Source organism: Fusarium oxysporum, chromosome II, assembly GCF_013085055.1.
Source record: "Fusarium oxysporum Fo47 chromosome II, complete sequence".
Lineage (NCBI taxonomy): Eukaryota > Fungi > Ascomycota > Sordariomycetes > Hypocreales > Nectriaceae > Fusarium > Fusarium oxysporum.
In genome coordinates, this window is record NC_072841.1 from 5,195,493 (window position 1) to 5,207,391 (window position 11,899).

Here is an 11,899-nt window from a genome sequence, read left to right on the forward strand (position 1 = left end):
TAACAGGCTAAGTTCAGAATTCCGGCCAAGTCAGAAGCTAAAGTGCATGAGGTATTCTGGGGGTTATATCTTCAGCTTCATTCAAGATATAAATAATCCTACTTGAAGGCTAGCCAGCGTAGAGAGCATTAGGTGAGATCTGGCCTAGAGCCTTGAGCTTATAGCTTGTACCTGCATGACGAACTGCACTTCTTGAGTTTTCCCCTTTGTCTCCCCAATAAATACGGCCGTTCTCACTTGGAGTCCAATCGTCAACCAGGTCTGCAATAGTTTGCAAGTGGCCCATAGTAGCAGGCTGAGGTCCCGATCGCTTTCTCAGTGCCAGAAAAGTGGCAAAAGAAGCCAGCAGTATAGCAAGGACGGCATAAAGCAGTAGTCGAGTATATGTCATATAAAAGGTGACACCCACCACACCCATTTCCTCCTTTAACAAAGACGGATCCATAGTCGATATGTCCCCTGCGATTCCTGCTCTAATGCTCGGCTGTATAGCCTGACCAACACTCCAGTGCAGAAGAGACTTGAAAAGGCTCAGGATGATATATTCCCAGCTGCTTATTGCGTTCTTCAGCGAGTCACTTGCAAGCAAGGGCCCTTTTGGGCCTTTCCTGTTCCTGCTGCTATTGTCATACGCATTCCGCCACATATTTTCATCTCGTGAAATGTTGACAAGCAGCTCGGTACAATGTAGAGCAATGGACTGGGTTGCTTGAACTGCACTGATGAACAGCAGGCCCAGAAAGACTTGGAGAAGCGGGTATTTGTTGTAATCTTCGGGGTTTGAAGAAGGGGACATAGAGAGGCTCGCCATGTTGCTGCTGCAACTACCTGGAGCCATCACCTCCCATTTTAGTGAGGCTTTACCAGGCGGACAATGAACACCATTATCGGCTGCATATGCCTGGTCTAGCCCCAAGATGGCAAACATCCATATCATGGCCAGTACTGCCAGCATCCAGAGTAGCCAAATAATTATTCTTATAAGCCTGTTCAGCTTGTACATGCTTTCTTGCTTCTGCCGAGGACGAATTGGCTGTGTATCGATGTCTGCACAAAGTTGCAGTGATGAAGGGTTCCGATCGTGCACGGATCGCATACACCTCCCATTGCGTCGCTGAAGCATACCGTTTTGCACAGCGGCCAGACAATTGCTCAATGGATTAGAACTCCAGGTTGATACAGAATCGGAGCAGGTCCATAGACACCATGTTGAAACTGATGCGTGTCCCAGAAGAGCCAGGCCCAGTATCAAGAGAGCCAGGCCGTTTATGAATACTTCGTCCACATAGTCGGGCAGTAGTAAGTAACTGGAAGCTCCGTAGCAAAGAATCAAACAGATCATGCTAAAGATATTAGTGTACCACCGATTAGATCCACTCTTAGTCGAGCTGGTAAAAAGCCGAAGGTTCGTGTTAAACTCCAATTGATGTTCGCTATAGAGAGCCCATCTTAATGACACCGAATGGATGAAAGCCATGCTATCAATGCAGAACGTGAGGATGATGTTGAAAACAAGCGATAGGACCTCTCTTGCCGTTGTATCAATGTTAACATGCATAGCAAGCTTTTCCTTTTTTGTTGCAAGGACGTAAATACCAGACCCGATACATGCGAGGGCGAGAAGACAGCCTGTGAAGACGCCAATAATGCACTGAAGACGAGTAGAGGTATTGATATCGTAATCTTGGGGAGTTGTGTTGTTTTGCTCGCTGTGGGTACTAGCTACCTGATAAACCTCTTCCTGTTGAGGCTTGTTGACGTTGGACTCTTGTGCCAGAGGTGAGGTAAGCCCCGTATCTTCTGTTTCTGCGTCTAGAAGTGTCTGGGTTTCATCGATCTGGGTGTTCTTGATTGTCGATCTCCATTGCTGAAGCGCATGCGTTTCGGTGCAGACATCAGGACTACTCTGGTCTACGTGTCTTGAGAATTGTTGTAAGGATCCGTGTTGACCTGATTCGTCTTCTCTGGAAAGCAGATGCTCGTTCTCGTCAGTTATCGTACTCTCAAGGTCCGGCCTTGTCAATGCCTGGCGCTCCATATCACCGTGAAGTATGTAAAGACCAGGTGGTAAAGCGTTTAGGAGCAGTAGTTAAAATACAACAGTAACTAAACCCCAAACTCGACAAAGCCCCGTTATAGTTGGAAGGATTCATTAATGCCTTAGGTAGCTGGTAGGACTTAAATTATTTAACCGGGGACTGAGGAGATTGCTTTACTCTATTGGTTCAGATACGATCTTGATCCACCCTGTATGCAATGTCGTTTATGGCTATTAATAGAACGTTATGTAGAGTAAGGAAGACTTACTGTTATTTGCATCTGGAGTGTCAAAAGAAGAGATATGTAAATATGTAATCTCTGGGTGCAATCTGATTAATGGAAGAATGTCTCACCACCTGTCTATGACTGCTCTAGTATCCTTGAATGACCGTATCAGAGATGGGAGAGAGGTCGGGCACAACTCTCAGATTTCCCGATATACTGAGAGTAGTGGAGGTACTGTGTTGTTTCTCATATTACCTCACGAGTATATATATCCTCCCAGCATTCTCCCGTGCGTCCCTGATTCGCCAATATAATACTGCACAGATCCAAGCTTCGTCCCGGCCCGATCCACATTATGGGATACATCAATTCTAACAGGCACGGGCTTCGTCAGTTTGCCACTGTAAGAAGCGCCCTTGAGTATTTTGAGAGTATCTTGGTCAGCGCCCGCCAACAGAGATATAATGCCGAGATCTCGTGAAATGGGGACACGGAAAAGAAAGGCGATCACGCATATGGCTAGCACGGTCATCACCGGCTGGGTACCGACGATCATGTATAGCCAAAGGTTATGCTCCATGGATGGAACTGACTTCCAGACAGACTCGGTCGCATTGTATGTCTCGTTATACCATCCGCAGATTGAATATTCGGGCCGCCATAATGGGCCATTTATTTGCACTGGAATAAAGCCTTCGCTAGCCGCAATCCAAGAGTGGTAAGTCATGGCCATGGTGAAGGTGTGAGTTGCCACAAGCTAATGTGATGAGTTTCTTGTCGACGAAAACTCACTTAAGTACTCTGACAGACTTACAATCAAGTGTGATGCGAGCGCAAATTGGTCGTTGTCGTAGAGCTGATGGGAAATACTAAGAGGTTTGGGATCACATTTACCCTCTTGTAACTCGATCCGAAAGCCTAATATAATAATTTGATTATAAAATCCCAATTTGGCAGCATAGTGGTTTGGGTTAATAACCAGTGCGGCAGCAGCGAAACATCCAACTGAAACAAGGGTAGCCGAAAAGTCGAGAAGATTTATAAATATCCTTGCGGCTGGCTCACCAAGCGCTTGAGTGGATATAGGCTGGACCGTTTGTAAGGGGACTGCTGTATAGACCCTCGAGTCTCTGAAAGTTTTCATAGGACCAGACATACTGGCATAGAGAGAACAAGTACGGGACATGTCGAGATGGGGAATTACATAATCCAGATATACTTCTGCTTGGAATGAGACCTGAGTTCAGCCGCACGAGGCTCTAAAAATTTGGGTGAGACAAGCCAGCGCATTGCACTCGATGATTAACACTGACCAATCTGCAACTGCAATTTTTGAGGTGGCGGAGTTGTATTGACTCACATTGCAGGTTGTAGGCCTTTTATATTTCCTGCTTGAAGCCACTGAGACGGTGTGGTGTTAGAATAAATGCTATTAGCAGATGAGCAAGTACGTACAGCTCTGCTAAGTCAGATTCTCTATACACTAAGCTTGGCAATATTGGGGGCCAAGGTTAGCAGTGATACCTGCATATTTAATCGCTCTTTCCTCTCCCTTCTCAACCCTTGGCGAAATAAGGATGTGCTAAGACTGTAAAGGATAAGGTGTTCTTTTCTATAACCGAAGCTTCTGCCCAAAAGTGTTCCAGAATAACTAATATTAAATAAGCAGTGAGAGTCTGGGGATGTTGGTCAGGAATGTAGTCTTAGGCTGCGGATCTATATTATAGAGAATTTATCATATATAAGAAGGCTAGGTTGACTCCAATGAAACTTGACATTAAATTCAGATCATACCTCGTCGTTCAGATACTAACCTCTCATCAGCTTGACCGGATTGTGCGGAGAGATTTGGGCCATCGGGTTGTGGACAGAGGGGTTCGAACTAGGTTCTGTTCCACTCAGTTCATCCAACCAGAACACCACTACTGCAAGGTCCTCTAGGGTAATGGAAACCACTTTAAAAATAAATATCCAATCACAACAATGATATTCTGGAGCACTGACGGAGCTGTCTCGGTATTTTGAAGAAATCCGTCGGCTAAGTGACCCCCACTATTCCGATAGTCTAACCCCGATTTTGATGCCCCATCCGTTCCGATACCCCGCTACACTAGGCCCCGGTACCCCACGGGGAAGATGTTGATGAAATGCTGGAGCTATAAGAAGTTGACACCTCCAACGGCTCGACAGGAACCCAGACTTATTTTTCGTGGACCGAAGCAGCTATGTATATCGCGAATTATCTCAGTATGCCATTGCTGGCCGGCGTCTTTCTCATCGGCATAGTCCTCTATGCCTTGGTCAACGCCTTCAAGTCTCCTCTCCGCGGCTTGCCTGGGCCTTGGTACACTCATTTCACTCACCTCGTCCTCAAATGGCAGATTCTCGCTGGCAACCGCGTTCATTACATACACTCATTGCACCAGCGCTACGGACCAGTCGTACGCGTTTCGCCAGGCGAGGTTGCTGCGAGCGACCTAGAAGCGTTTTCAAAAATCCACAAAATTGGTTCTGGCTTTCTCAAGTCGGCTTGGTACGATGGCATAACTCCCAACCGAGAACCAGGCATCTTTGTAATGAGAGACCCTCATCAGCACGCTGCTCGAAGACGGTTGTTTGCTCGTGCTTTCAGTGTCAGCTCGTTGTTAACCAATTGGGAGTCGGAAATCCGACAGAAGACTGAGCTTGCGGTAAACAACATAAAGCGAGACGCTCAAAGTGCTGGGGCAGATGTGTTCAAGTGGTGGACCCTTATGGCGACAGATGTGATCGCTCATCTTTCATTTGGAGAATCATTTCGAATGCTGGAGCTTGGCAAGGTAACTATGTCGTCTCCGTCTCAGTCTAACAAGCCCTGGGACTAACCGACTCCAGCAAACGCCTTACATCGATGCGATCCAGTCGGCGCTTCTTATGAGCGGCATTCGTGCCGAACTCTCATGGATCTATCCACTTCTCCAGCGTCTACCTTTCCAAGGGTTGAAGAAGTTACTAAATGCTGACAACGTCGTCTTTGATCATGGCGCTATTGCTGTCCAGAATATGCAGAGCGCAGGGGACGGCTTTAGCAAGGCGAATTTGTTTAGTCAAATGCTTGCTGAATCCGATAGCCAGGATAAGACGAATCTCTCATTGTTAAGTGTACAGCAGGAAGCGGGAAATCTCATCGTCGCTGGATCGGACACGACGGCTGTGACTTTGACGTATCTCATCTGGGCCGTTCTCAAGCAACCCCAGCTTCAAGCTGAATTGGAGCGTGAGATATCAGAACTCAGTGATGAGCTAACCTTTGACGAGCTCAAGAGTGCTCCGCTTCTTAACAGTGTCATTGAGGAGACACTCCGTCTGTATGGTGCAGCTCCTGGTGCTCTTCCACGTGTCGTGCCTGGAAAAGGCCTTGACGTGTGCGGTCATTACATCCCTCCCGGTACTGTTGTCAGCACTCAAGCGTTCACATTGCACCGCAACGAAAACATCTTTGATGATGCACAGAGGTATAATCATCCTGGCTTACTTGGAAATTGCCACGCTGACACAGCAGCAAGGTTCAATGGTCATCGCTTCATGGACAAGTCTACACTGACAGCGGCACAAAAGACTGCCTTGTCTCCATTTGGCGCTGGGTCACGAATTTGCATCGGTCTACACTTGGCTTGGATGGAGTTGAGACTTGGTGCTGCGCTATTCTTCCGTGAATGCCGTAGCGCCACACTAAGCCCTGAGATGACTGATGAAATGATGGAGATGGAGAATAGGTTCTTGATTGCACCGAAAGGGCACAGGTGCATTGTCAAGTTGTGATAATGGATTACAGAACGGATAGTAGCCTATTGGCTTCACGCCTTGGTGATGAGGTATGAAATGAATACTGGAGTAAACTTGGGATGGCTTTGAGGTTCAAGCCGTTTTGCACTGGTTGATTTACCTGCATGAAGAGAAACGCCCGACTGGAATAATAAAATTGCGTACAGTCAAATTGCCCTGTGATTGGTGAGGGGACAGGTAAGACGCCAGAATTTCGAGCAGCCCTAGGCTGAATACGAAGTGTGGCGTCGATAGGCTCAGGACCAGTAGATCCAAGTGCGCAGTAGCCTCGCGTTAAATATCAATAGCTCTAGCAGCTGAAGGTTTGTCAAATTAATAACCCCTGATTGCCGATGTTAAAAAAGATGGTATTTCTCGCATTTGGGTCCGAGATCTCTCCCTGCAGTTTTGCAACACCCCACGCTCATTGATCTGTTGGTTATTCAACCACGTCCATTCGTTCCACGATGCGTTTCTCACTTCAACCCCTGGCCATCTGCTTGGTCTCGGCTCAGGCCCGTTTCGCCCTGGCGTCACCCTGCAAACCTTTGACGACTACCGCGCTCGCTGCAACCACCACGACTACTGCTGTCGAGGAGGCTTCCACGACCACTGCGACCACTGACGACTCTACTACTACGGTTGCTGGAGAGACTACCATTGTCACTCTCAGTGAAGCTACCACCACCACTGCCCTTTCTGATCTGTCTACCACTCTCACTACTCTCACACTCAGCGAAGGCTCAACAACCACTGCATTTGGCGAAGAGTCCACTACCACTACTCTTGCTGAAGACACAACCACCACTGCCGTCACTGACGAGCCAACTACGACTACCTTTGAGGCGACTACCACGACCGCTGCTGAGGCTACCACTACAACGGAGGCTCTCGAGGGAACTCAAATGGCCGCCGTCTTTGCCGATAACACCGAGAAGGATACATATATTGATGAATCGGGCGGTACCTACAGCACCCCTCAAGAAGGTGGCTCAACCTCCAAGGCCCGCTTCGAACTCGAGCCTGAGACCAACAGACTCTTCACTCATCTCGTTGATGGCACCAAAGTCTACCTCTTCACTGTCATTCCAGATGGTCCCAACTATGCCTTCCAGTTTGACACCGCAGCCAACATTGACAATGTCGATGTTTATCACTACGTTCTGTGCACAGCCGATGCCGATAACGTCCTCAGCTGTGCTTCTGAAAGCGGCCCAACTCCTATTGTTTGGTACTGGGTGGACAGCGCCGAGAGATACTACGGAAACAGCAACCCATCTTTTGATTCATACCCAATTGTTCATTTCAAGCTCGGGTAACTTCCTCGGAGGCACCTTGTCAGTGTGGCATGGCTCTCAAGATAGTGTTTGTCGCCAAGTGGAAGTAAGAGAAATGGAAGGAGGAAGTTGGTGGCAAGGACTTAATGCGTCCAGACTTAAATATTCTATGTATATAGTAACTCTACAAAGAAATTCAGACATAATCATGTTATTATGCAATATGTCCCATCCTTTTCTTTTATCTAATAACAGGTTATTGTATCTTGAAGTTGCTTGTCTACTCTATCAGCCTATAGCTACTCCTCTCAAATATGCATAGCAGACTGCCTGTTATACCTGCGTGAAACCCAACTAAAACGAAAACTATAGACTTCCGACGTGTTTCCTTGTACGCTTTGCGTCAGTCATGCCTGTATCCCCTGACTCTGATCCACTTGCTGTGCCAAGGCTCTCGGGTTCAGCCAGACGCATCTCGAGGTCCGGATGCTTGGTCTTCCACCTTTTCATATACCAAACTCCTCCCATCAGGATCGCCCACATGGTAAACTCAAACACCGTCGCCGCTGGGTACCCATTTGGAAACCTTGGTGCCTCAACTGTCGGAAATGTGAAGAGCGGGATCCAAATCTGATTGCAAAAGCCCAGTGTCATCATAGACGAGATGATGAGACCCCGTTCACCGTAGTTTTCCTTCAGCGTGGAGTTGACCCACGAGTACAGAATCGGCGAAGCCATGCCAGAAAAGCCACCGAAGTAAAAGGCAACGAACTTCAGGCCATCAGGCACGGTCCATATAGATAGCACAATGCAGGCGAAGAATACGAATGATGCTTGGAAAGTCCATAGTCCTCGAAGGCTGAGGCAGCCTGCCAATGTTGTGCCAAGCCAGGAAGAGATGGCGCGGAGTAGGTCGATAAACGTTGGGAGGATATTGACGAGTTCGATTGAGTAGCCAGCGTGACGGAGCCAGAGGGCCATGTAACCAGTCTAATTAGACGTCAGTCATGCATCGAATTTATTGAATCGCGGAAGATCACACTCACCCAATAATGCGCCTGGCATAAGAAGATGTAGCACGAGACGCAAATCCACCACATGGGACGGCTCAAGGTGTACTTAAACGTCTTCCATGTGATCCCCTCCTTCTCAACGGTCGGTATGCGCTTCAGAGCAAGAGCATGCTCTTCTTCAGTCATGTACCACCTTCTGGGCGATGTAGGTAATCCTGGCCAAACTACGAATCCCAAAAACGCCAGAGGTAGCGTGATGATGCCTTGCACAATAAACAGCCATCGCCAACCAGCACGCCCAAAGACGCCATTGAGGTTTCGGTATGCAGCAGCTTGGAGGTATCCAGAGAACATGGAGCCGAGTGAATTGCCCATGAACCATACGCCCGCTCGTTTGAAGAGTTCTTCGTTCTTGAACCACGAGCCAACTGCATCGGCAAACGTCAGTACTCAACAGGGAAAACAGCTTCAATGACAATTGCTGTCCAAAGACTTACGGATGAGGTGAGTGCCGCCAAACGAACTTGCCTCGAGGAACCCAGTCAGGGCCCTCAAGATATAAAGTTGCCAGCTATGTTGGATCTCAGACTGACAAAAGGCGATAACGGCCCAAAGTATTTGGAGTGAGGGAAGCAAGAATGGTGCCCTGTCATGGTCAGCTTCTCCCCTTTGGATGAGTAGCAGGTCACTTGGCTATGACTTACAGTTTGCCTTTTGTCTGGAGCGTCATTAATGGGATCTGACCCAAGACGTACGCCGTGTTATCTGTATGGAGCATTTCTAGATCAGCCCTATCCCCTTGGTACTGGCGCATACGACCTACAAGCAACGACATAGTAGTTCAACTCGTTTCCAAATGCGTTTAGGTCTTCTCTCATGCCAGAGACATATGCGTTGGTGATGTTTTGTTGTCCGAGGAACTTGAACACACTGTCAGTATAAGACCCCGTATATTGACGGGTAATAAACGAGACTGACGCGGCAGAAGACTGGTTTGAGTTAGTATATTGCCAGATATAAATAGATATTGTGAGACTTACAGCTCAGAGATCCGAAGACCAGGATGGCGAGATCAAGCTTGCGAAGAAGTTTCCTTTCTTCTTTGGGATACTCCGACGCTACATGATTGTCAGCCCATATCCTTCAATGTCAAACATGGAGAACTAACGGTACCAGTCAAAGACGGACACCACCACTGCCCCGACCTTGTTGTTTTTCAAGGTTGCGATAACGCCCATTTTCGACTGATAGGGGCAGTATGTCAATTGGGAGCAGCGGCGGGGAGAAATCGGATGTGACCGCGAGCATAGTCTTATACTTTCACATATGCATATGATAATTTTCGGAAGCTCGCATTGATCTGCAAGTATGGCGAGCTTCTTCGCCGAGACGTAGTATTTGCAAGGTTGATGTCCATCGCGACATGTTTTTGGTCCGCGGGGACTGATTTGGGCACCGGATAAGCAGAATTGATGATCCACATGGTTAAATATTCTATAGCAAATATACATATCTTTACGATAGGCAATGCATGCCAATGGAACTCTTATAGAGGATAGGGTAAATGGTTTGGACGATCGAATGGCGACATCTCTCCACTTGGGTTACAACGGCTATTCGTCCAATCGCCGATGGTCCTGTGTGGAAAGGCGGGGAAGTTCCAGTCGACTTATCTATTGCGACATCAACGGGTACTATAACGCAACTTTTATCCTCTCAAGATTCGACATAAGAGGGCCAAGTGAGGTTTATAAGTTGTCTAAGTTCTGCGGTGTGACTACAACCCCTCAGTCACAGGCCTCAACTGTACAATAAGTCATCAAGTATCATAGTCATTACTACACCCCTAAATAGTACTCGCAGAGCCATGTGGGAAGTTTGTAATTCTTTTGAGCCCAACAACCTGGTTTAGATAGGCCGATAGGCTTATCTGATGAAGATGGGCTCTAAGGTTATTTATAGTATACACTTAATAAGAAGTGAAGTTTCTAGCTATGGCTCTATGTCATGCAACGCGATGTTCAAAAGCCTCGCCGCTCCCATGTTGTATCCAAACCGAGTCAAAATATGACAAAGTCTGGAGCAGCTCTCTGCAACAATCCCCCCTCCCTCCTACTCATAGACATAACAAAACATTCCCTCTGTTGTCGACATGAGCTCACCCAGCGCCACTTCCTGTGCTTCAGCGACCCAGCCTAGATTCTGAAGGTCAAAGATGGTTGCGTTCTTATGCGGCTCGTAGAGGTCATACATCGTGATCGGCCCATTCACTGCGGTCGACACGTTTGCAGCTCGCACCTCCGGGTCCAGCATCTGCCACATCCACCAGACCCGATCTATATTCGCATGGTGAGCCCAGAACGCTGGCTCTCCGGGACTGACCCAGAAATCCCGACCGGGATCACCGCCAAGTGAGTTGTGGGCACCGGGGTGGATTCCGATGTCGCGAGAACCCCACGCACCCGACATTATCGTCTGGAACCACCAGATGTCGCTGCTGTCGCGGAGGAGCGTGAGGACACTCGTCTCATTAACGTATCGATGCAAAATCTCGTCGGTCAAGTCGCGTTTGAGGCAGCGGGGGTTGTACTTGTATCCCGCGCCAGACGTATCGGTCTTGTTGCCTACAAGAGCAAGCCCTACAGGCCCGAGGTTGACGGTGATGTTGGCGAAGGGCCCGTTGGTAACACAACCTCCGCCGGTACCGTGAGGGAAAACTGACAAATGTTAGTTTCCATTCCATTTTATAAGCTCGTCGGGAGGTATGGGGGATAGCCCGTAAGGCGTTCGTTTCACGTACCAACTTCCATGTTGGGATATTGAGAGTTGATAACAATCACGTCAGAGTCTGTGTAGTTCAGTGGCGCGCCGTTTCCTGACAGCGAGGTTGCGGACCCGTCAAAAACCTCTGACTTTTCAAAGGTCTCCTTTTCCGTTTTTGTCCAGTCCCCTGATCACCTTTAGTTAGCAAGATTGATCCACAGAAAGTTCTCGTGGCTACACTGGGGAAACTGGGGATCCCCAAAGGATCTGTTTTGCGTGGGAAATAGACGTACAGTAAGGAAAGGGGCCTTTGTAACCGCAATCGCTACGAAGGGCCCGCTCCATCTCCCAGATGTACCATCGATGCCACCCAAGGAAGTTGGCATTCAAGTGGATGGTCAGAGTCTGGTTGATGTGGGTCACGACCCAGTCATCGTATCTCGACTTGGCGCCAGGGGCAAGGTCCGACGGCGTCTTGGCTGGCAAGTCCATGAGGCACTTCAGGGAATCTGTGTAAGAGATCCTCTCATTCCTGGTGAGGTTCTCGAACAGCTTTCGAACCCTCACGTTGTCCTTGTTACAGACAGTTGAATTTCCAATTCGCGAAAGGGCTACCTCGCGAGCATGCGCGTTGAACTCAGCCAGCGTCGCGTTCTTGGGGTTGAAGCTCGAAGTAACTGTAGCCTCACGCTTCAGGTTGCTGGCGAGATCACTACTGCCTTGGGTAGTAGCCGCCAGGCCAAGCAAGATGGCATAGAAAGAAGGATTACAACGCAT

General features: G+C 48.3%; 5 protein-coding genes across 5 annotated transcripts; 2 read left to right on the forward strand and 3 right to left on the reverse strand.

Annotated features, from left to right (window-relative positions):
* Positions 1–109: 109 nt before the first annotated feature.
* FOBCDRAFT_270167 (uncharacterized protein) lies at positions 110–2,038 on the reverse strand (the record flags this gene model as incomplete). The annotated part of the gene is made up of 1 exon (XM_031174943.2): positions 110–2,038. The coding sequence occupies one exon, from the start codon at positions 2,036–2,038 to the stop codon at positions 110–112; it is 1,929 nt and encodes a 642-aa protein (XP_031051728.2).
* A 483-nt stretch (positions 2,039–2,521) lies between these two features.
* Positions 2,522–3,451, reverse strand: FOBCDRAFT_197782 (uncharacterized protein; the record flags this gene model as incomplete). Its single annotated transcript, XM_059608887.1, has 3 exons — positions 2,522–3,022; positions 3,080–3,183; positions 3,331–3,451. 3 exons carry the CDS (start codon positions 3,449–3,451, stop codon positions 2,522–2,524), a joined length of 726 nt encoding a protein of 241 aa, XP_059466847.1.
* Positions 3,452–4,490: 1,039 nt separating this feature from the next.
* FOBCDRAFT_289287 (cytochrome P450) lies at positions 4,491–6,082 on the forward strand (the record flags this gene model as incomplete). Its single annotated transcript, XM_054703530.2, has 2 exons — positions 4,491–5,084; positions 5,140–6,082. 2 exons carry the CDS (start codon positions 4,491–4,493, stop codon positions 6,064–6,066), a joined length of 1,521 nt encoding a protein of 506 aa, XP_054559505.1. The 3' UTR covers positions 6,067–6,082.
* A 398-nt stretch (positions 6,083–6,480) lies between these two features.
* FOBCDRAFT_216427 (uncharacterized protein) lies at positions 6,481–7,564 on the forward strand. The gene has a single exon (XM_031174945.3). It carries the CDS (start codon positions 6,537–6,539, stop codon positions 7,386–7,388), a length of 852 nt encoding a protein of 283 aa, XP_031051730.2. The 5' UTR covers positions 6,481–6,536; the 3' UTR covers positions 7,389–7,564.
* Positions 7,565–7,712: 148 nt separating this feature from the next.
* FOBCDRAFT_237408 (uncharacterized protein) lies at positions 7,713–11,899 on the reverse strand (the record flags this gene model as incomplete). Its single annotated transcript, XM_059610140.1, has 12 exons — positions 7,713–8,336; positions 8,393–8,787; positions 8,857–9,026; positions 9,064–9,124; positions 9,183–9,348; positions 9,419–9,477; positions 9,528–9,853; positions 10,141–10,163; positions 10,204–10,289; positions 10,522–11,076; positions 11,160–11,309; positions 11,416–11,899. The coding sequence occupies 12 exons, from the start codon at positions 11,897–11,899 to the stop codon at positions 7,713–7,715; spliced, it is 3,099 nt and encodes a 1,032-aa protein (XP_059466848.1).

Bases quoted from the DNA above. Each gene is read 5' to 3' on its own strand.
- FOBCDRAFT_216427 (XM_031174945.3), top strand. From the start codon at position 6,537: ATGCGTTTCTCACTTCAACCCCTGGCCATCTGCTTGGTCTCGGCTCAG.